The 25,872-nt window shown below is 30.7% G+C and overlaps 1 protein-coding gene across 1 annotated transcript in view; it reads left to right on the plus strand.

Annotated features, from left to right (window-relative positions):
• LOC129960042 (ubinuclein-2-like) overlaps positions 1 to 25,872 on the plus strand; it is a 158,544-nt gene that overhangs the window by 106,084 nt on the left and 26,588 nt on the right. The window contains exons 10-14 of the mRNA XM_056073059.1: positions 1,329 to 1,451; positions 12,377 to 12,520; positions 12,607 to 12,648; positions 12,768 to 14,301; positions 15,626 to 16,067. Coding sequence (XP_055929034.1) covers positions 1,329 to 1,451; positions 12,377 to 12,520; positions 12,607 to 12,648; positions 12,768 to 14,301; positions 15,626 to 16,067 — 2,285 coding nt within the window. The remainder of the gene's footprint in view (positions 1 to 1,328; positions 1,452 to 12,376; positions 12,521 to 12,606; positions 12,649 to 12,767; positions 14,302 to 15,625; positions 16,068 to 25,872) is intronic.

The following is a 25,872-nucleotide window of genomic DNA, read 5'->3' on the forward strand; positions in this document are numbered from 1 at the left end:
CACTTATTACTTGTGCGAAGTACAGAAAATAGAAACGTTATCTAACATGAGAATTACTTCACAGCAAGGTTCAAAATTGTGTCCACAAGCATTAATACTGTGCCCCTGTTCTGTATGTTTATCCTTTAAAAGTAATCAATTTTTTTAAAAATATTTATGCTACTTGTTTGCATCAGTAATGTTATTTTATTTTGAATATTGTATTTGAATACATTATCAGACTTCCAGTTCATGATCATGCATACTTGTTATGCTAGTGTTTATAGAACTAAACTTTGACTACTTGTCTCAAGATGCTTCAATCTGTGTATGCTATATGATCGTTATTTCATACTCCTTATTTTCCTTCATTGGTTTTATAAAATATTTTAGTGTGTATAATTTTAGTTTGTCTTTTTATGTATTTTAAAGTATTTTCTTTCCTCTCTATGCTCTTACTATATTTTCAATGGGATGAAATGTCTCTGATTCTCAGAATATCAGTTTATATCTGCTCATCTTATTTTATAAAATTTTATCTGTGTGTATTCCTAGTTGAATTTTTTTCAATCTATAATTGAAAAGGACAACAAAAAAGTAAGGATGATATGCTTTTTTATTTTTGCCATATTATATACACATGTAGATTATCCCTATTTTATAATGGGATATAGTATATATATTTTCTAATTGGATATATACTTTACCTTATTAATTGAATTATTGTTTCATGATTGCATATTATAAGTATTATTTGCTACTAGTTAAAATATTTTCTCTGTTCATAATTAGTCATTTTCTTCATTTCTTTAAACATAATATCTGTTGCAATTTTTATAAAGTAAATTTATTAGAATTGTAGACAACTGACGATTATAAATACTTATTGCTATCACACTGTAACTTTTTATTAGAAAATTACGTAATATTTTTTTTTTGTAATTAGATAAATTAACGGAACAAATATTTTAGAAATTTAAGTAATAATGCAGTTTTTTTTCTTCTGGTTAGTATCGCTAGGAGATAATCTTACTTTAAAGCCTGCTTGCATTTTTGATGAACAAATTTTGCTGGTTTCGGTTTTAGGTCTTCTTGTAATTTTCCTGTCTTCTTCCACTCTCAAGTACTATTTTTGCTTTATTTTTTTCTGAGATCTGGATGGTCGTGGAACTTTTACTGCAAATTAACAAATTATATTTCTGAAAATAAAGAAATGAAATTGTAGTGTACTTTTATAAATATTTTCAGTTTTAGTAATGCAATTGAAAGTATTTTGATTGTAGACATTGATTATTAAAATTTGAGTTTTTATATAAATGAAGCTTTAATAGCTGTTCTTTTTCATCTAGGGAAGAAGAAAAGAAAAATGGAGTAATTACTGGGACCGATGGTGAAGAAAGTGGTGATGAAGAAGGTGACAAAAAGGTGTCTCGCATACCAAAGAAGCGCTTTGAATGGAATGATACAATAAGGTAACTTTTTATTGCTTATATTCTCTACTACTAATAGAAAAAGTCTGTGTGTGTCAGGTGTTTTGCTTTTTACAGGACCCCCCCCCCCCCCCCATTTGACTAAGAGCTACCAAATTTGGCAGCGCTACACTTAAAAGTGTGTAAATTTATGCATCTGGGAACGATTTATTTGATATTTGGAATAGAATATAATTAAAAATCATGTGAGATTTTGTATTTCCAAGATAACTCCCGAATCAATATAAACCTTGCCTAAAACTGTATTTTGCAGCATTATAGAATTATGCTGTATAGAATACTAATCGCCTTTGGCGACCAACCAGTATTACCGCTCGCTAAAGTTTTCAATTAAATATTTTAAATAACTTGTCTCTTCATAGCTTCTCTAGCAAAATATTTTTAAACTTCAAATTTTGATAGTCATATCAAACTTATACTGTTACTTAGATTTTACATCGTTCTATTCAATTTACTAAATATTTTCTAATTTGTTATCATTTCCCGTATAATTTCAACTTTAATTTAAAGTGGAAATGCTGAAATTGCAATTAATATAAAGACATTTTTTTATTTGTCATTATTATTTATTTATTTTTATTTGAGTACTGCAAAAAGAATCGTTTGGTATTTAAATCTTATGTGCTCTACACAATATTTTTCATATTTTATGTAATATCTCAAAGAATAATCAACAAAAATTTCTCAAATTTAATATAAAATTCAATTTTTAGTTTTACTTTCAAAAGTATTTAAATTACTTCAATAATAATATTTTGTTTTGGTCCATAAATATACTTCAAAAATTATAAAGTCTAAATTTAATACAGTCCTTTGGTCTTAAGGAATCATATTCTGGGAAATATTCTGGACACACCAAATTTTAAATAAATAAAAGAACGTTTCTATTTTCTGCGATCAATTAAGACCGATTTATGAAGTTTTGAATGTTAAAATTTTAGAACAATCAGCATTTTCATGATCTTAGGCTATTCAGTCTTGAGAAATCTGAGTGCTGATTGGCGCATTTTCTTTCAGGCGATCGATGGAGAATCTAAAATAACCCGTTTTTATTAAATAATAATATTCAAATTTTCAAAAATCATTCAGTTTAAGTGATTGATGTAGTTGATTGGAGTACAGATCTTTTTATTTAAAGCATTCAATTAACAAATTCATATTATTAATTTGTTAAATGTGATTCCCAGAGCAGAGGATTTATATAAAATCAAAAAATCGTTATTTATTAGAGCATGTATTGAATCCAGTTACATAAAATATAATCATTTAGCATTTAGACCATTTTAGAAGATGTGTGTCTATTACTAAAGGTTTACAAATTAACTGTGTGGCCCTGATTTGAATGGTTATCCTGTTTGTATTAAAAAATGTTTGCCTTAAAATAAAACTGATTTATTGGATGAATAATATAGATACTGTAAAAGATCATAGAATAATTTTTCTTGGATTTATTTTTTAGAAAATATCATATTTCATATTTGTTTCATTTCCTACAGGACACATGCTGAAAATTATTAATTTTGCTTTATTATAAGTATAGATAGCCGTTTTAATAACATCAGTTACAAATAAATTTTCATTCAAATATTTTTATGAATTTTGGCAATTTTTTTAAATATATTGCTTAATTTTTAACAATACAATGAATATGAAACAGTTTTCGTAGTTTCAACTGATATTTAAGCACTCGATTTTATTCCATAGTAGAAATTTAAAGAAAGATTATGTTTATTATCTGCACAGCTTACATTAGGAATCGGAAACTGAAATCGCATTTCCGCAAAAGACGAATTGGAATTTGTAAATGCTTAGACATTTAGTTTTGTAATCGCACTATGTCATAGGACTGGATTCCCCTAGGATAGTTCATGCACACAATAGGCAATGCTAATTATTAAAACAACACAGGTTTAAAGTCTGTCTTAATTTGGTGCATGAGGATACTTAATTGAAAGAATCATGGTAATTAATACTGGACATTTTATTAGAAATCATCATTTCTTTGATTTTCATTTTTATGGCTTTTATTTTCTAATAAAGGTCATAATTTGATTTTTTTGTTTAATCACTTTTAAAGATGAAAAATCCCAGTTTCACTATGAGGAATAATCACTTGTGGCATAAGTATTTAAATCTTCTCAAAAAGCTTTTTCCCACCTTCTTTTTCTTATTGTTCGAGACCATTAATGAATAATGGCATGGTTATTTATAATTGTGTCTCGAAAATAAATAATATATATTGTTTACATTTCTTGTTGTTCTGCGAATTTTTATATTGAATTTAGGCTCATTTCTTATTTTAAAAATATAAATTTTAAAGATCTTTTTTTCACTTCATTGATTTAGTAATATTTTTGTTTCTGAAATTTAAACACAAAAAGGCCACTTGAAAAAAAAAATTTGGCTAAAATCATTATAGAATATCTATTGTATTCTTCTTGCAAGCTGAGTTACTTGGTAAACACTCAGATTGAATTGCATTTGTAGCTGTGATGTTATTATGTAATGCAGCTGTCATAATTCATAGCTGATATTCTTGGTATACTGACTTGAATATCTTCTAATAATGACTTTACTAATTAACTGATTTGTATAAAAAAATGGCTATGTATCTTGTTTATTTCATGCTTTGAAACATATTTAAAAAATATATTCATTAACATGTCGGGAAATGCAGCAATAAAATTGGATTACTATTAAATCTAAACTATGTTTTGAATGCCACTCCCGGTGAATGCATTTAGGTAATCTACTCCTATGAAATTCTCCAACGGGGATGGGGGAAAAAAAGGAAAAAGAATTTAGGCAAGAATTGAACTGTCAGATAACTATACAAGTCTTGTCAGAAGAAAAAAAAAAAAAAAAAAAAAGGATGTACAAATAAAATTAGGATCACATCACAGTCTCTTAGAATTTATATGGAAGTGAAGAACATGGAAGATACGTTTAGATTACATTAAGATTTGGGCCTCTTGAAATAAAGAGAAATACACTGATATGCTGTAGAAATTTGGAGAATGTTATTCACTATGTCAAGAATATCATATATGAACATTATAATCTTTTTCATGCGTCCAGCATGAGAATCGAGAGATTGAATGCTATGTAACTCAGCAAATATTTGTAGCATGAACTTGAGAATTTGTTAATCAAGAGACTAGATTGATACGTGACTACCGCATCATAAACGTCTAGAAAATGCGCTCGCTGAAAAAATCTAATATGAAACTAAAAAAAGTGATTGAAATGGTTTCATTTGCAGCAGTTGAAATTAGTAAAGAACAGCTCTCCAATGAGGAAAGAGAATATATGCAATGAATATTAAATATTGTCAAAAAACATCGAAGACAGCATTAATTGAATATGTTAGCATGGAAGTATGATCGTAAGCTCAAGATATAATGATTGTAAATGCGCAGTGGTCCGAATGTCAATTGAAGAATCATTTTACAACAAGATGCCTCTAAATTTCAAGGACTATTCATAAAATGAAGGTTCAGAAGATTGAATTTTATAATGATCGTGTAATTCCATTGTTATTTGAAAATGAATATAATTAATTTAAAATATCTATTCGTGAACTGAATACTTACAGGATGTCCCCCAAAAGTGGAACAAGCTTTTATTTCCCTAAATATTGCATCTAGACTCTTCCAATTGCAAAGTTTCATTAAATAAGGAGGTCCATTGTATGATAATACTTTGGCTTCTGTAGAGGTTAATAGTAAAATGTTTTAAAAATTAATTCTCTTGAAATTAATGCTACTACTATTAATAATTTAAAAATAAATTCCCCAAAGTGCAAAAATGTGAATAAAATATTTCTCTTGCATTTAAGCATGAGCATACAAACTTTCTCATTTCTATCTAAAATATGCTGATTTTTATATTTAAAAGGACTTACCACATATTTAAATGAAAACATTAATTACTACGGAAATGCCAAGCTAGAAAAGAAATTTCTTTGTTCTTTTACCTTCTGAAAGAAATACTTATTTCTATTACAAAGAACGTTTGGATATGATGACTATTTATGTTATATGTAATCGCAATGCTGGCCTAATTGTAGAAAAATACACATGTCATTTTTCGAATTCCCCACATCTTTCTAGAATGGTTTAGTGATTACTAACTGCAGGATTCCTACTTTCCTGGAGGAACGGAGAGAATGAAGCATTATACCTGTCATGCAGAAATTGGCATTTTAGCTTATTTTTCAAGTTTCTCCCATGCTGGATAGAAACAGACGATTTAGAATACAATATACCAATATCGACATTGTAGAGAATATTTTAACTTAATAACTGTTGTCCATAAAACATCCGTGAATTCCATGGGCTCTTACAACAGTTACATGAACAACTACCAGATCGACTTTTAGAATTTTACAAATGACTTCATTAAAATCATATCCTTCTTTGTACAGACAAATTTCACTTTTATCAAGAAACATTAATCTTCGAAACAGTAAAAATCTATTTTGTGTACAAGTACAATTTTCGACAAATGTATGTTGTGAAATTTTTAGTAACTTATTGATTAGTTCATTTTATACAACAGTATACTGCATGGTTACCGATATATTCAGTTAGTTTTGATTGGCATTGTATCTGAACTGAAAGGATGAATTGTATTTAGCCGTACATACTGTGTCTATTTTTACCATCCAAATTCAAAAAGTTTTTATGTTGCAAGCGATCGATGAAATGAATCGCGTATACACAAATATTGTTTATAGAGTACAATTTTATATAGATGTCGAAGAATGCGTTATTATTTTCTTATTCTTCCGAGTTATTGAATTATTATTATTCCGCATGAATTATTATTTTCTTATTATTAATAATCTTTAGTAATATAGGTATTATCTTTAAGTGAGTCTGCCATTGCTTATTTCAAACACCGATCAGATATGTAGAAAAGTGGTCTGAGTCAATAATTTTGCCTTTTAATATCTTGGAATTATATTAGTCCCTGGCACTCCTCCGCTATTAGGGCCATATAATTTCATTTTTTAGTGTTTTGGATGTTGAAGAATTTATGTAAATTTTGGCTGATAAGTATATTTTAATGAGTAATATATCGTTAAAGAAGAATACGCAGATTGGTCAGATCAACGGAAAACAAGAATACAGCTAAATGAATTTGGTACGCCAAAAAGATATATCGAACATGGGAGAAGTTACCTTAAAAAAATTGCAGTGAAGCCTCTTGATAGTACATTACGCATTCGATCATCGTTTTCATTAAAATGCCGTTTAGGAGCAATCCATTGACCGACCTATTGAAAGAATTTTACTGTACTGTATTGAATTGTAATTCATTGCGGTGTGTAACTATGTTGACATATATGTGTAATTTCTTTAGTCGATCGCGTAAAATCTTGTTTGGTGAGATTTTAACGTGAAGCTATTAAGCTTTCAATGATCGAAATTTTTTTTCGTAGTGCTTTTGGAATGATCCCATCCATTTGAAAATTATGTTTTAGGCTAATCTGGCCAAATTTCAATTTTTGCATAGAAAAATAATTGCTAGATCTGTTACTTATAATTTTTAAAGAAATAAAGAAAACGATTTTTCCTTTTTTCGTTTTTTATTCTTTTAGTATTTTCTTTCCCAGTGAAAGCAGTCTGTGCCGTTTAGGTAAACATTTATCCTCTATTGACAAAGTAATGTGCAGGCAGTATAAACCATTGAAATTAAGCAACTTCTAGACAAATTTCATATTCTTCTTGGATATTAAAGGTCTACTATAAAAAGGATTTTCAAAATTTCTGATTAAAGTTGAATTAAAACTTAAAAACACAACGTCATAACATCAAAGCATATTGTCGCAGGAAAAAATATATTAACAAATCTTCACGGTCTAAATAAAATAGTTTTTCAATAATATCAATTTTATTTAAAAGTGTGGTTTTTTTTTATAAAACTTTAGAAAGTTTTTGGAACATTTCTCTAATTCATGTATTTCTATAGCTTTTATATCAGTGATTAATTTGAAATCGGATACTTCCAAATCTACTATTTGAACAATAACAGTATCAATTCAAGTGTTTAAAAAATAACACCTAATTTCCAATTTCTGCTAATTCGGAATATAATCTTTTTCTTTATAGAATTCGTGTTATAGGAAAATGTTCTGAAATGTTCAAATTATGTGCTAGCACTTTTGCTTCATCTAAAAATGTGTTAAATTTTGTTCTTAAATTTTGGATTTCAGTTTTAATTTTATTGACTAAATTGAAAGTCAAGAACAATTGTTTTTGTTCGAAATAGTATTAATTAATACTATTAATAATTAATTAATAGTATTAATTTTGGACAATATTGCAAACTGTACTATTAAACATAAAGTAAATGGCATTTCTTGTATTGCATCTAATAAACTTTTAGCTTCGTATGCCGCTGTATTATCGTTACTTACATCAATAAATTCTTCTAGGGCATTACAAGTTTGTCCAAACTGTGCATACACAGCTTTAACCGAATCTATTTTGGCTTCCCAACGAGTGTCACATAATGGTTTAATAGTAATATTAAAATGCTTTTGTAGAATTCCTCAGCTTTTTGTAGATGCAGAAAATAAGCAACATAAGCATTGTAATATCCCAAAATGATTTTTACAAAGTATACTGCTGGAAGCAGCATCACAAATTAATAAATTAAAGGAGTGTGACATAAATTGCATATAGTTAACCTTTTCTCTTCAAAATTTACATATCTAATAATAATTGAAGTTTGTTCCTTATGGGAAATATCAGCATTAGCACAGGATCGTATTTACTTAATAATTCGATTAAACTTTAAAAAATCCCATTATTAAGCGAACCTATTATTTCGTGGGTTCCTCGAAGTGGAAGATTATTACACGCTCAGAATAGAATCACATCTACAGTTTTTTGAAATAGTAATTTGAGCCGTGCCCTTTCCTTACTTCTATTAACTTGATTTGTTTTATCAATAATCAAACATAAATTTAGTCGGTTTAGTAATTCTTTCCAAGCTATAAATGAATTAAAATGACAACTAGAACACTCATGATCTTGGATTGCAGTTGACAGCTTTCTCTATTTATTATAGTTTGGTCATTTCCTCTTTTTTTTGGGGGGGGGCAGTAAACAACAAAAACAAAATACGGAGTCTTGCGTCTTTGAATAAATTAACCAGCTTCGAAGTTGAGTATCACCATTAGGCATTTTTTTTAAGTAGTATGTAGTGGAAAATGATCTACCTTCAGCATTTTCAGCAAAAACTCCTTTGTGTTGCACAGGTTCGATTTTAGCACCAAACATTCCAAATTTATCAGTTATAATTCTTGGCCACAAACCAGGATCATTTATACTCTCTTGATCATATTTGTTATTGTCATTTTCATCATTATTTTCTGATTCGGTTTCATTTGTATAAACACGCGATTCTTCAACAAATTTCACCGTTTCAACATTTTCATTGCTGGACTGTGTACTTTGCGCTGAACTTTCTTTTCCAATTGAAATTTGCATTGTAATTTCTGAAGTTGAAGCAATTGAATTGACTTCTTAAAGTTTAGCTTCCCCCCCCCCCCTTCTTTTCTGATAATTTTCTTTTTTGACGCCCAGAGGGATATTTCTTTGGCGTGGAAATGGTTATATCTAACAGTATTAATCAGTTTATAGAATGAATTATCAAATTATTATATGCTATTACCTAGTAGGTGATTGTAAATATAATTATCTTATATTAACAATATTTTGCCTACTTGCACAAAACTATAATATATACTGTGAACTTCGTATATATCCAAATCCGCCGACTGCTGCATTTAAACTTCTTCCTTAACTATTTCATTCCGGTCAAGCAGTAATGCAATGTGCATTACTAGGAGTTGATCGTTTAATTTATCTTTGTTTTATTTTTTGTTTGAGCAATTTAATATAAACAAACATAATAGCACGCATAAAAAATATTACATTAGATGCAGAAAAAAGTATATAGCTGATGAATTACAAGTCCATTGGAACTCAGTCTCAACTTCTGACCGCCGCTAGTGCCCAGAAGTCGCGCCTCTCTGTCTTAACATGTCTGAAGGGGATTTCTTTATTCATACCCCCCTTCCCATAGGTATCACTGCCATCATTGCCTAATAACGGCGTCAGTCGAAACTCAGCCAGCCACGTGGAAACAAACTTGTATACTTTCAGTACGTGTAAACGTTATTATTGTTCAGAACACTATTTCAATTCTTAATCAAGATGGGGTGCCCTCAGTCGCGGGGCCCGGGTGCATAGCACCCGCTTTATCCCCCAAATGGCCGGCCCAGCTATATTACCATGAATTTTGTGATGGTGGTTTTTAGAAGGCGAAATTCTTATTTCTAATACCTCCCTAAAGATTTGCTGGACATAGGTTCTTGGCGAAAGGTGTAATATTATGCCTAATCCTAGAGATCGTAAGAGTTTATAGAGAACTGAGCCATTCATTCGAATTATAATTTATTTTTTAAAAGGGAAAGAAAGGAAAAGTATTATCGTTAAAGAATTTTAATGTCTATTTGGAATTCTTTTGTTTGGCATCAGTAGGACTTGTGTCACTGGCGGTTTTTCGAGGTTTTGAGATCATGTTTTCATTTTCATAAAATAAGTTAATAAATAGTCAAAATATTAATAATTTTCATAAGATAAATTATAATTGTAAATAATTAAAAAAATCATAAAATAAATAAAAATTCACTTGCACCAATGTGGTGTCATCTGCATTTGCTCGATAGTTCTCGCATGATACCAACGTGGGGCTATCGGACGGCATAGGATTAATATAAGGTTTTTCTCCGTTGGTTAATTTATAGCAGATTGTATATTGTAGAAACTGTAGGATCCTGTAGTTAGCTTATTTTAAACATATGTTCAGAATCTTTGGAACTATATTGATTAATAGCAATTTGATTTGTTGCTTAAAATTAGTTTCAGAGTATTACTTTATAAAATACAGTGAAACCTCGTTTCGCGAGAATAATTCGTGTCCGAATCTTACTTGCAATGAGAAAAACAATTTTTTAAATGGGGATCAATGTAAAATATAACAATGCGATCAATTCCGAAAATATACTCAAAACAAATTTATAATAATGTAATTTATTATTTATAATAATTGCTTTTTCTACAAGAAAGTAGTCTAAAAACATTGTCTTTGGCTGTGCTTCAAAATTTGACATAAATGAGACACAGTATTATAGTCAAATTTGTAGAATGCATCGCTATTTTCTGCTTACAGTTGTACTTCTTAACATACGATGCAATAGTATCCCATGCTTTCAACATCTCTTTTATTTCACCGAAAAGTTGTTACTCGGCTAAGGGCTGTTTCCTCCACTGCTGATCAAATCTCATCTGCAGCTTTTTACTATGGTGCAGAATGTAGTTCCATAAGTCCTGGTAATACTAGCTATATTTTTCCACCAGCTCATCGCTGCTATGCACCTCTTGCCCCATATTCTTGGCCAGAGACAATATCTTCGATTAAGGTTTCACGATCACTTGCTCAAATCCCTCAGGAGTCACATTTGGTAACGCTATCCGGCCAAAGCTCAATCCATCCTCAATAAGAATTATTTTTGTACAAACACTCAACATAGACTGAGACCCGAGATACAGACCAATCCTGCGTGTGGCATCATGGTGTTTTGCTCGTTATTGGAGGATCTCGTTAAACGAGGTTTGACTGTATTGTTGTTTGTTAGAGTTGGAATTATTCTAAAAATTAAATTGAAAGTAAGTTTTATATTATTTAATGACACAACATACTCACACTTTTTAGGTTTATAAAAAGGGAGAAGTAGTTTTTTCAAATTTTGACCAATGTATACTGTGGCATTAAGTCGACAATTTGTACTGTAATTGTTTTCTGTATTAATTTAAGCACAGTTATCATATCATTATTTAAATAAAAGTGGATTCATTTTACCTGGATGAATTACTTAAAAGTTGATTATTAAGTCTTCTTTTATATTATTAATAGTTTTAGACTTTTTAAAACCATGATAACTATATTTGCTAACACATTCATTGATTTTAGATGCCCATTGTAGGCTGCTTGTGATTAGAGCTGCTATCTTTTAATATATTTTTTGTTGTGTTCCCTTATAATATGGTTGTAACTATTATTCATTACTCAAGTTATTTAACTATTAATTATTGTTTAAGTTAGTAATATGACAACATCTAATATGAAAAAAAGAAATTCACACAAGATCTTACCAAATTTTCAATGAAAGAAAAACCTGTATGTTTAAATTCTGTATCACACACCGTAATAATTTGTCTTATTTTCTAGTTAATTATTTAAAGATATTTTACAAAATTTTTCTCTTGAACTAAATAATTTCTTTTAAATAAATATCAATCTGAAAAGTATTTGTTATATTCTATTACTAGGAAAAAATGTCAATTTTAAAGGAATAATGATAAACATTTCCTCTCCCCCTTTTTAAAATACTGTCGATATAATAGGCAAATGGGATTAGAGATATTATAAATTGTGTTCGTACAAATTAGATTAAAAGATTGTCATCAACTTATTTGGATGAAAACACAACCAAGTACTGTACATAACATTAAACAGTACGATGAAATATTCCAGAACATCGTCTTGGATGAGTAAAGAAAATACTAGATTTCCAAAGAAAAACATCAGATAAATAAATTTTCGACATCGCCGTCAATGGGATTTACACGTAGGAGTTTTCATTTTGAAATTATTTGAAAATTAGAGTAGGCTTGAGTAATTTGAATAATTTATTAAAGCAGTGCAAGTTTTTAGTTTTTTTGAAAATATATAAGGAATTAAAATCTTATTCCATTATCCGTAATAGAGAAAAACGTTTTGCTAACAATTTAACCAATTTCTTTTTTGCGCTCTATGTTTTTCTCCAGGAAGTATTTGTGTGATGTGGTGCGTATTAAACTAAAGTGCTATGAAGTGTCCAAAACAAGAATTCAGTCAGCAGAAGAATATTTGAAGCATTTCTTAGAAGCTGAAGTTAAAAATCTGTGGCCTCCTGGATGGATGCAGTCAAGGTAAATGTTTTTGTTTCTTAGCTGTCAAATATTTTGTGTGATTTATCTGGACTGCTGATTTTCCATTTTAATTTATATTTCTATAGGATTCTTTTCCGAGAGAGCCGAGCTGCTCACTTCTATATTACGTAAGTAGCATTTATCTACATATAATGTAAGTAACATTTAATTGACGTTTTACTCTTTACTTAAAATTTTCAATTCATGATTTATTGTTGAAATAATATTTTATATATATATTTTGAAGGAATCGTCCAAAGAAGCAAATGCTGGTTAGCAAGAAAAATACAAACCCTTTGAATGTGATGATGAATGTGAAACCTGCAGTGTCTTTATTAAACAACACGATGGTATCTCAGGAATCTGAATTTGATCAAATATTCCCCGATAAAAGTGTGCCTTTCATTCCACCTGTCGAAAATGTGCTTGAGAAAGCTGAAAATATGGATCTCCTTACTACAAATCATGGTATATCTGCAGAAGAGAGGGCAGCTGAGTTTGCCAAACTCTTCACACTTCCAATAAAATCTTCTGCAATGGATGAATCATCGTTTACTAAAACTGCAGAGACTGTTACTACTCCTACAGGCTCGAATAAATTGAATTCTGATCTTCCCCCTCCTAAAACTTCATCTCCTCTTGTTAATGCAATATCAGATAGTGGAGTGCAACCTAAAACAGCCATATCTAAAAGTGATAAGCAGTCTAAATCAAATCAACAAAATAAGCTGTCCCATTACAATTCCAAAGTATCTGACTTTAACACATTCACTGAAGGATCTCTAGCTTCAGACATGCTTGCACGTATTATTTGTGCAAGTTTAGCAGATTACCCTTATGCTGGTTCACATAATATTGAAAGTACAGCTGCAAAGGTGGCAAGCGTTATTTCTCCCAACCCAACTTTAATTAAAGAACCTCGCAATGTAAATTCTAAATTTTCTAATGACATTCTTGCTAGTCCTAAAAAAGCTGATAATGGGAAGCAATACAATACAGATTCTCGAAAACCTAGTCAAGAAAGTGGACTTCCTTCATTTTCCAAGTCTGGAATAAGTATTGATTCTTTCTTGAATTCTAAGAATCAAACGATTTCAAGGGCTAATGATATAGTTGTGAAAAGTAAAGGTCTTCCTACTGAAACTTCAAATGCTGTTAATTTGAAATTAAAAGATTCTATTGTTCCTCATTCACGGCAGTTTGCTGAGGCATTTGAAAGGACTGCTGACACTCCTCCAGTGAGTAAAAAGCATAGTATTAAAGGGCTTAACATTCATACACAAGTCTCGCCTGTTTCTAGTGTTAGTGCTTCCTCTCGTCTGTTAAATGAACATATAAGTGATTATCCATCGAGTACATCTCCCCGATCCACTTTAGAAAGTGCTCAAAAGATTGCATTTGACTTAGCTAAGTACAATTCTGTCTCATCTCAGGGTTCTGCAAGTGCACCATATAAAAAACGAACTAAGTATAGCCAAAGTAGCAAAGTCGGTGATCAGTGGAATCATCATTTTTTAGAAACAAGTCTTGGTACATCCCTCCTAGAAGGTATGAAGGGTTTTCCCTTCCCTGTTGGTTCAATGCCTACTCCGCCACCGGCGCATTCTTCATCTCCTCATCGTACACCTGCTCATTCACAGCATAACTCTCCACGAGGAACATCTCATATTTCACCAGGATTAAGAAGTCTTCATGAATCTAAATCGGACTCCCCTAATCAGAATTCACAAAGTCATTCCACAATTATATCAACATCTGATGTTCAGCGAAGGCAATCCTTGGTAAGATATGTTCTGTTCTTAAGGATTATTTGAAACAATCTTATTGAGATATTCATTTACTTTTGGTACTTGCAACTAACAGTTATACCTTGTTTTTAAAATGAGTCAACTTTATCAGTTGCAGATATCCATTCTAGTATCATGTGTTTATGAATTATGTATACTTTATCATATTAAAAATAAAATAAAAAATAGATTATAGGAAATTTTAATATATTAATAATTCAAAAACCGTTAATAAAAATTTTTCTTGGAAAAAGGTCACAAATTAATTTATCATAGTGTATAAAGTATTTTTCTATTAGTGTACGTTTTGGAGACAAGGAATTTCTTTCTAATATTAATATTTAAGGTCTTAGAAGTGGTTGAGTCTTCTGACTTATTAATCAAAAACATTTTGAAAATAATATTTATTACCAGAATAATAACGGCAAAACATCTTTGAGGAAACATTGAATCTTATTGCAGATATTATTAAAATTCTTAGTTGCCTTGATTCTTTTGGAATACATGCTGTGTTCCTATTTGAATGCTCAAATGTTTAAAAATATTAATCAAGCAGTTTATTTTCAGTCCTTTATGACAATATTACTTTATGCAGAATAGTTATTACCTACTCTATAAAAAAAAGTTTTTTATAATAAAGGAATTGTTCAATAAGTTTATTGAAAGATTTGTATGTTGAACCAGTTAACTGTAAAACTTGTTTTAAAATCCCTCCCCTTTTTAAAGTTGAGCAATGATGCATATGCATGTTGAATTCTTTACAAATAGTCACATAGTAAATTCTGCAAAACATCATTATAAAGCTAATCAGATTTCATTTTTATTAGAACTGCATTTAACTGGTTAAATCTTATATATGTGGTGTATTAAAATTATATATATTATGTTTTTATCATATATTATGAATAAGTTTTGAGTTACTGCTCTTGCATTCATTTATATTTGTTATCATTTATCTGACTAGTGGCATCTTCTATTTGTTACTTGTCATAGCTGCTATTTAGATTTGCATTTGGTATTGTTTTTGAGTAAACTACATTGTGAAATACTATTCAGTTCTTTGAGCTTTAGAATGTGAGTAATTGTTTTAAGCGCACATTTGTTCCAGGGTTGATTTATTCCCAGTTTACATTTTATTATTCCCAATATTTGTTGGGTATGTTTCAAATGAATAGTGTGTATGTTTTAATATTTCATATTAATTAATTGATGAAATCTTATGTTTTCTCTTTCTTTGCATATGTGTGTGTGTGTGTGTGTGTGTGTGTGTGCATTATATAAACAGCTACTGTCTTCTTATTTATTATTTTTTTTATAGATTCAAGGACCTTGGAAATCAAGTCCTTCTCAAAGTCCATCTACCTCCCTTAGCCATTATATGGCTAGCACATCCCCACCTATTTCTAACCAGTCTAAAACTACCTCACCTAATCATAGCTCAAATTCCATTGTTAACATATCCCCTGCTCCAGCTCACTCCATGTCACAAATAGAAAAAGTTACATCTGCTTATAGTCGTAGTCATAGTCCTTTACCTCTTCGTGCAAGTCCATCCCATTTGTCGCTGAATCATTCAACGAAAACATCATCAAATACATATTCTCCTCATTTGGGGCAAACTCCATATACGACACACCAGTCCAGTCATACTGTGTCACCAACTCTTCATCAACAAACTGTTGTGCGTAGTAATGCTTTTGATTCTTCAAATCCCATAACTACATCAAGTTCTCCAACAGGCACCTTTACTATAAATCAAGGTGAGTTATTAATATGCATGCAAGTCCCCTGCCTTATCTGCTGGGATTTCAAGATTGAAAGAATAGTTTTTAATGATTTTCATTCAGTTATTTCCTTTTATTGTCCTTTATACTTTTGTTTTTCCATTACTAAGAAGAACTATTTAGGTTTACATTATAATGGAATGTAGAAGTTCAATAGATTTCTTGTATAATGCAGTAAAAAGGTGATGTGCAGTATGAATACAGGTTATTAGAGATGATGCTGTGTGGCATATTTATGAGCAATTTACACTGTTAAGTCATAGTATGTCCGACTCTTTAAACAGCATTATTATTTATTGAGAGTTTTGTACAAAATATTTATGAAATAGAAAGATGCTGTAAACAGATATTTTGTTTTTAACCCTTTCCTATTTTCATGCTCAGTTTTTTATTTAAAAAAGTTAACGTTTCATTGCATTATCAGGTAATTTATACAGGGTGATTCAGCACCAAGGTTTCGGTGCGATAGGGTACACCTAGTCGACACGGAATCACATGGCAATGCTGTGTTGAAAATGCTTACCACACACAATGTATATGTGTCGTGCATTGCTTACGCAATTTCCTCGAGTGTTCTTGTAACGATTTCTCATTATAACAATCTCCGACAAGATCCAGTAATCATAACCAATGATGTCAGAGTTGACAACGGCAGATTCAAAATTTAGATCCGAAATGCATGAAGTAGGATCTAAATTCAAGTTGTGGAAAACATCTCAAAGTCTACACAAATCGCAGCACATATTTTGCGACAATAATAAAAAATATTACATGTAGAAATTCAATTCATATATCCCCCCCTCCAAAAAATGAGCGAGTAAGTAAACGTCAAAGAAGTGAATATTTTTTTAATTAAAAGAATAGTCTTGATGGCATCACCGATATAATATCGATATTCATATGGGGGGGGGGTGAGATTTTTTTTTTTTTTAATGCAAATGAATTGTGCATGCCGAATCGTAAATTTTCCGTCTTCTTGACATCAGCTGTGATGCCATTGCTCCGCAGTTGATTATGATCATGCTCTGTTCACCTGGACAGCTGTGTGGTCATTGGCTATGATCTTTGAATTGTGAATTCTCTTAGGAAACGCTGGGGAATCTCGCATATTTGCAAAGATACTTATTGTGTCTGACAAGCATTTTTTTAAGCCCAAAATATTGAAAAAAAAATTTATGTATTTATAAAAAAAAAAGAGTTTTATACCTAAATAAATAATAGTCTTTAAAAGGAATATGAAGTAAAATTTTAATTGAAGGGAAATTAAAAGTATTATGTTAATGTTGTGGAATTCATTATAGATTTCATATTCAATAAGTTTTAGATTTCTTAGTTTAATCATTTGGAAGTTGCTGTTTTTCTATTAAAAATGTTTCTTTTCAGTATAAATTTTGCAGTGTCATAAATATGCTTTGCTCATGTTTATTTTGATTATAATGCGAGTATTTGCTTTAGTGGTTGATTGAATTTTATGACTTTCAAGATGATTGTTTTATCTGTGGAAGTCATAAATGGAACATTTTCTTCTGATTTTTTGGTAAACATTCTTCCATATTTGAATGTATTTTTGTAAATTATTGCCATCTCAAAATTATCTTTTAAAGTCTCCATGTTTTGACTTCCGTACTTTTTCATGTCATCGATGGTTGCAAAGCTTACTACATATTAGTTTTTTCCCCAATATAAACTGATATTTAGTTCGTTATACAATTTAGTAAAGGTGAAGCTTTTTATGTTAATTTGTTTTGAACGATGTACTGTTGTTTTTGTAAATGTATGCGATTCCTTTGCTCTATCTTTGAGTGTTTAAATTCTTATAGTTTCTTTTCTAAATATTATATTTTATATATTCTACAAAACTCGTTTCTTATGTATGTAAGGTTCTGTAATTGCTGCGGCTAATTATTAGTATTTCGCGAATCTGTATTCTGTCAGTTAATTTATAGCAGGGAGATCAATTGACCAGGTAACAGGGAATGGGCAGGTAATTTCATTTTTTTAAAAAAAATAATTATTATTATCGTAGTTGATAATTGGCTATCTTCATTTTTGCGCACATGCCTGGCGACAAGATATGTATATTTAAATTTCGACGGACCGTTTTTTTTTTTTTTTTTTTTTTTTTGCGTGTGTGTTAAGAGATAAAAAAGAAAACCGTTTTCGAATTTCTTACGTTACCTAGAAAAAGAATCGTAACAATCAATTACAAAATAGCGACATTCTTGTATCAAAATCTCGCTAACGAGAGATATATTTCAATACAAAACTGTTTATGTATTTGGGAATAGGGCTGGTGGATGACCAGCTTCAATTCTTCAATATGTGCACCTTGTTTATGATGCATTCTGCTTTTACTGACTGACTTTGAAACTTCTTTGTTCATTACTTGTCTTATATTTTATGTTATACACTTTATCATGTTTAAAAAAATATTAACTCTTTAATAGCGATTTCTTACATAATTTATATTGTCATAAAAATCCCAAAATATTAGTTGTTTCATTGTTTTTAGATCGGATCGTGATTGAAGCTCCGATTAGCATTCATGCTGTTAGTCAAAATAATTTAGAAACAATAAAGTCGGTTTTATTATCCCTTTAGGTACATTTGACGTATTAGAACGTTATGCATTTTTTGAATTTAGGTTTCAATTTTTTTTCTTCTTTGTAATACTAAATACTCTAATTTATCTTCATATAATGAATAATATGAAATAAATGAATTTTAGGATAAAATCTACTACTTTTAAATGCCCAAAAAATTGTGCTCCAAATGCAAATAAATAAATAAAAAACAAGCAAACAAAAAGTGTACCCAAAGAGTTAACATTCGGACTTGCAATGGAAAAAAAAATAACAAAAATTAATCACCATAATTAATTTATTGCTTAGATAATAACTTCCTTAATATTTTTTTCAGAGCGTCAAGTTGCAAAACATATAATAATGGCATATTGACGAAAATAGTTTTGTTTGTTCGTTCTGTGGAAAAATGCAATGTATGAAAGGCCCAACTAACAATAATGCTTTTATTTTCTGCTCTAATAATCCTATTAAAGTTACAACAATTTTTCTAAACTTTTTCATGTAGAAATATACAAAGAAAAATCTTTGTTATCGTTAAAAAAATTATTACATGACCTTTCTCATTGGACGAAAGTGGGAGACAATATTATCATGAATATCTTCGATCTTATTGCCAGGCTATCCGCTGAACACTCTATACACTTTCAGTGGGTCCCCTCACATGTTGGTTTAAATGGTAATGAGATAGCGGATAACTTAGCTAAGACTGCCTCAGCTGACATATTTCATGGTGATGCAACACTAATTTATTTTGAAATCTCCTCTATCAAAATGATGGAGTCGATTGCACTTTGGAGAGTGTCACCTGCTCACTCTTGGTACTTTGGTAAGAGTTAAGAGTTCCGGTTGTTGTCATCGTCTGAATATCTCTAGAAAACAGCAAACGGCTCTCTCTCGTTATTTGAGTGGACACACCAAATCCCTTCCTACACGGACGGATGATCTTTGCTAAATGTCCTTGGTGCAAGGTAGATCAAGCCTTCCCCAATGATATTCTTAAATGTTCTTAAATTTTACGATTTGTGAGATTTTAAGGGATCCGCTACTGTTTTTGGACTTTTTAGAGATGTTTGGTTTCATAGAGATGGTGTTACGCAGCTATACCACCTGGGATGAGAAACTACAACAAAAATTATTTCCGAGATTTTGACGAATCATCATTCCCTAGTCTGAAAAACACCTTCATGAGCTTCCCTTAAAAGCTCCCCGAGTCTGAAACACACACACACACACACACAATATATTATATTGGACTGCCTGTAAATATGTAACCTCAAATCCACCTGAAGCTATATGGATGAAATTATGTATGTTAACTTTCCAGCAAATTTGTAGATTTCTGTCAAATTTGGCCTAAGTGTGTTAAGTTTCAGGAGACCGATTTGGCTTGTTTCTTTTTCTTACGTCAAATCGATGGGACGAGGAGTTACGAAAGTATGAATTTTGCTTTGATAATATCGAGAGTTATTTTAAACTACATGTAAAATATTGCCCAACATTATAATCTAGGACTAATTTATTGTAATTACATGTGCTAAATACTAGAGTTAATTAATTTTTTTTATTTCTTCCCGAACTTTTTATTGAATTTGGAAGTGTCTTGCGTATTGTTTATGTTTTCTTAAGCATATTTTTATTTGGTTTGTTTTTCTGAGTATTAGAAAATAATATAAATGTTTGTTGATTATGTGTTCTTCAAAGTATCGCACGAACGCTATTGTTAAAAGTTTTTCTTTTTTATTATTCAACATATCTTTAAAAAGCCTCCGACATTAAGTGAAACTCTACTGAATAAAATAATACTAAACATGTTAAATTGAAATTTGTTATTTGATATATTGTACTAATATATGTTTTTTGATTATGTCTCATTTTCTCAAAATATTGAGGGAAAAAAAAAAAGAAATATTAACATTTTCCTTATAGAATTTGATATATAGGTCGTTTCAGAAACCTGAGACCATTACTTTTTGATGGAGGAATAATATTAGCGCATTTTCATATTTCTTTTCCACGCCTTTCTTTTCTTCATTTATATGCGTTTTCTGCAATTTTATGCTCCCGTTGTCATTTTGATCCGCTCTGTTTTAGTTCGAAACCTGTATTTATTTTTAATTTGGTTAGTTAATTTTTGCGATTTATCCGAGGCTGCTTCTCTCTCCAATTCCATTGATAAGCAAAATTTATTATACTGCTCAATAGACTGTAAATATTTTCATCTCAAAATCAACGCCTTCTGGCGCATGGGGATTAGCGCGGAGGTTTTCGGTATCTGGAAGTAGAGAGTATATGAAACTGATAGAAATTTACAGATTTCATTCATTCCATCTTTTTTTTTAACATTTTAATGTAAATGTATGTATAATATAAATTGGTTAATCATTCTGCCCATGTGAAGGTGATTTTTTTAGTATGTTTGGCGGGCTATAAGTTAATGCAATTTTTCTTCTCTGAATAATTTTCATTTATTTCATGCAATGCCACCTTTTTTTTAATTTAAAAGGGCATACTGATATTGTCAATATTTTCTTGTAGCTGCTTATTTTGTTTTAGTAAATGACAATTTTTCTGTTATCATATATGGTATTATTCAGTTTGATTTGGGTTTGGTAAACAACATAAATAGGGAAGATTACACTGACAGAAATAGATTAAGTACTTTGCCAATATGCTTGCGATTTTGTGTTATATCTATGAGGAATAAATTTGGCTAATCAGCTCTGAGTAAAGCAAGTCTGGATGAGCACACATCTTCTAGTATTTTGTTTATATTGATTAGTGTGTTTGCAAAAATTGGGTAAATGATTACAAAAATTATTCTTATCTGAAATCTAATGGTTGAAAATTATTATTTTGTTTTCTAAACATTATTTTTTTATTTTTCATTGATTTTCTTAAGAAAGAGTTGAATACTATTTTTTGCATACTGTTAAAAATTATTGTGCAGTACATAAGAGGGGGAAAAATATAAAACAATCATTCTGAAGATTTTAGATACTCCCGAAAAAGTCATTTTTTTTTTTTTAAATAAAACCTGGAAATAACAGGGGGAATTCAAACAGCAGAAATTCTCCCGCCCCCAAGTTTAGTCATAACATTAAGTATTAAAGGGGTAGTAACTAGTTTTTTTTAAAGACATTTATAATGAATTCATATTATAAAAGAATATATAGAGAAAGTTGTTGTTGAGTAACTAATATTGAGGATGATATTTACTGTGCTTACTTAGTAATTCATGCATAGATATATTACATTTGCAGATATATTATCTGGTTTGATTTATATGCCTTGTACCTATTGAACCTATCATACAACGCTGAAATAGTGGAATTTTTTCCAGGTTTCCCATGGTCCATGAAAACTCCTTGAGTATTGTAGGATGTAATTAGGATTCTGATAATAGTATGCTTTGGGAAGGCCTTAATTGAAAGAGAAATTTCACTAAATAAAATTTTATGTTTAGAAACTTTAAAGAAGCATATGTTGTAAAACTTTCAGAAACGTATATTGTGGAAATGAATCGAAATATAGTATTTTCGAATCGCGAAAAACAAGTTATATGTACAAAAGGGCCACTCTAAATATGTTGAAATGAAAACATGGACAAGCATAAATTACTGTCCCAAATTGATGAAAAGAATAAGAAAGGGAAATACATTGTAAATGAACTGATTGAAAATTTAAAATAAAAACGCGGTTAGAATTGAAGAGAAAGTTTCTGAAGTGTAGAAATTTGCAAACAAATTACTTGAAAAAGCAGAGAAGAATAGAGAATCGCATTGCATAGCAAAATCAAATTTTAAGAATTGAGGCTTTAACAGAGTAACTTTAAATAGCAATTTGAATTTAAAGTATTTTGATGGGACATTATTTTCAATTCACATGTTTAAATGAAAATAATGGTGTGTTAATTTGTATCTCTTGCATTTTCCATTGATCAGAAGTAAGGTTAGAAATTCTTGTAAGGTTAATATTTTTGAATTATTTTTTTTCAACTAAAACATGAATGGGATTGTGAAATGAACACTCACTAAATGAGCATATAAAATTAGCTTCTGATAGTAACCGTGCGGCTGCTAACAATACAGACGCTTGCATTGTGATTTTGGAACCCACTAAATTTTGGTTTATTTATTTTAAGATGATCATACCAGGTGTTTTTATTGTTCTTCAATTAAGTATCTAGAAGTATTAAGCAAGAAATTAATGCGCATTTGAATATTAATGGTGAAAATGTTTTGCGGAAATTGCTCAGTGTATTTTTAGTGACTTGTTAGATAATGGAAAACAGCGCTTTATTTCACGAAAAACTCGGCTGAGGTGTACACAAAGAACAGTACTTGTAAAAAGTCGCGACACAAGCACATAGAAAATCGCTAATTAAGAATCAATAACATTTCAGAGGGCAGCTAGAGAGTTCCTTCTGTAATCAATATTTCAAAGAGATAATTAATCCTTATGAGATGAGAGAAAGAGTACAACCTCCAGTCGACTGATATGTACTCAGAGTGCACTTTTGGTCTTTAGATGGTAGTGTGAATCCAATCTGCAGCTTCGGTCGGTCTGAGAAGGTTGGTGGGGGTGACGATTCAGCTACTGCAGGGAAGACGACTTCAGAAACTTCCTGGGGTCTCCTTGTTTCAGAGAGCGTGCTTTGGTATTAGCTATTCTTTTATCTTCGCCAACAGGGGAGCAGGAATTTTGTGGTGGTTGAGCCAGTGTGGTATAGAGATTTTTTTGGACTAGAGGATATGAAATATGTCATTTTTAATTAAATAGAATGAAATATTTTAAAGAGGTTTGGGGGGGGGTAGATGCTGATTTCGGGAACTAAAATAATATTGCTCTAGGTCTTATAGTGTTAGGTGTTGTCGGTTTTATATCTATTTCTATTATTGCAATATATTATAAGGTGCTGCATGAATTTTTTGATGGGGGGGGGGGACAGGAATACTGAGGGGTTTTCGAATGTCCTCATTTCTCATAAACAACCTGAATCTGGAGATTTGTTTCAAGAATCATTCTGGCTCTTGTCAATTTTCATTAATTGGGATTTGGTAGCGTATGCCCATACTGGGCTTGCTTCAGTTAGGGGAGGTCGCAGAATCGCACTATAGATAAGCAATTTATTTTCTACGGGCGTTTCTGAATTCCAAGCAATTAAGGGAATAATAATTCTATTATCTCGGAATTTCTATCTTATATAATTTATGTTGGTTGCCATGTTAGTTTGGCGTCAAAAATTACGCTTAGGTAATTGCTCGCTTGAGACCATGGAATATATTGGGGACGAGGGTTAATTTACATTTCTTATTGAATAGAACTGATTCAATTTTTGTTGGACTTACTGCTGTTTTGGAACCGGGACTTGAGTTCGAAGAGGTGTTTATTATGGACGGATGCGATCCATTTTAAGTTTTTGTTTTTATCTATGCCGATGACATATCTCCTTGTCATCGGCATAGATACAAACGGTTGTGATGTGTTTTTCAGGAATGTCATTTGAGAATAATGTGTAGAGAGACAAGGGCTTAATTTTTCCCTGTGTTCTTTAGATAGTGCATTGTTTGCTCTTACTGTAAAGGCTCTGTTTGTGAGGAAAAAGTTTACAAGTTGAATCAAAGATGAAGGAATTTTGTATGTAATAAGTTTGTCAATTAAACCATTAATCCAGACACAATCGAAAGCTTTTTGATATTTAGGAAAGGCGCACCCACTAATTCTGTTTTCGAAGCCCGATGTGATATATTCTACAGTTCAAAGTAATTGGTGGGTACAGGATAGTTTAGGTTTAACCCGCCAGCTGCTTACCCCGCGATTTCCGTGGGTTGGCAATCAGTCCATTTTCTATTGCATTCCTCGGTGTTTTTTTCCCCCCTTCCCAGTTTAGTGTGTTTATTTTTACAATTACAGATTTTTATTATATCATATTATCGTGTAACATATAGTTTCAGTTCACTTTGTTTGAAAAATATTTGAACTTATTTGCAAACATCGCATCTAAATGGTGATTATAAAAAAATTACGCAGTCAGAGTGTTAAATCCAAATTGATAGCGGATAATAATGTTTTTTTTATTTAGATATTTGTATGTTGTTATTTTACTTAAGGTAGGAAGTAAGGAGATAGGCCTGTAACTGGAAGTCTCTGTTAGGTCTTTACCAGGCTTCAAAGTTGAGACGACTTCTATGGTTTTTCCAAGAATTCGGGAAGTATTTTAATTTGGAGATGCTATTGATAATATAGATGATTTTCATAAGTCTTATGAAAGGGAGGTGTCTTAACATTTTGTTTGTGATATCTACCAGGTTGAATTGTGTATGTTAACTGAGCGGATGTATTGGATAATGTCTGTTGCTCTAGGTGGGAGTAGAGGTGAGAGTATTTGTGGTTTTTGAAATTGGGCAATTGCAAAAACTACAAGTACTATATTTATGTATGTTTTCTATTTGTGTTTTTCTGGATGAATTGTGTTTCTTGACTATTAGCAATTATTTCAGCTTTTTCTGTATTTGTGTAGGCCTTTAATTCTATTGTCTATTCGGACCTTTAAGGTCAAAACGTTTTGCATGTTTCTTCCTCATCCTTTTAAAAATATCCCAAAGGCTATTGTCATCCGGTTGAATGTCTATGAGTTTCTCTTTAGATTTAGTTTGGCCGAATTTGTTTGTTCAGTTTTTTGAGAAGCTTCTGAATTGGAAGTTTTTAATAGTTTGCTATTCTCTTATGTGTTTGTTTCTACGTTTAAACACTTCTCTTAGTTCACTGTTAATTTTTACAATAAGTCTGTTTCTTTAGAATTGTTATAGAAAGGGTTAAAGATTTCATTTATGACGTTAGAGAATAGATTTAGGTGATAGGCTTTTATGTCCTCTTGATTTAATAAGTGATAGTGCGTTGCATAGATCATTTATGTATTTATTCCAGTCGTTATGAATTTATCGGGTTTAGTCTAATATTTGTTTCTTCCATATGCGATTTTAGATTTCGCTTGAAAACCAGTGATACGTAGCTGTAGTTAAAATTTTCACGAAAATATCAGTTTCCATTTCATTTACAATTTTGTGAGACGTTCTTTTCCGATACTACATTTCGAAATCATATTTTTGAACCCTCCGATTTATCTGGTTTTCCTGTTTCTAAAAATTCCAAAGCCATTTCAAGGAATCTAGTCTGGAGAAGAAATTTCAGTCCAT

This window comes from Argiope bruennichi, chromosome X2, assembly GCF_947563725.1.
Source record: "Argiope bruennichi chromosome X2, qqArgBrue1.1, whole genome shotgun sequence".
In the NCBI taxonomy this organism is placed as follows: domain Eukaryota; kingdom Metazoa; phylum Arthropoda; class Arachnida; order Araneae; family Araneidae; genus Argiope; species Argiope bruennichi.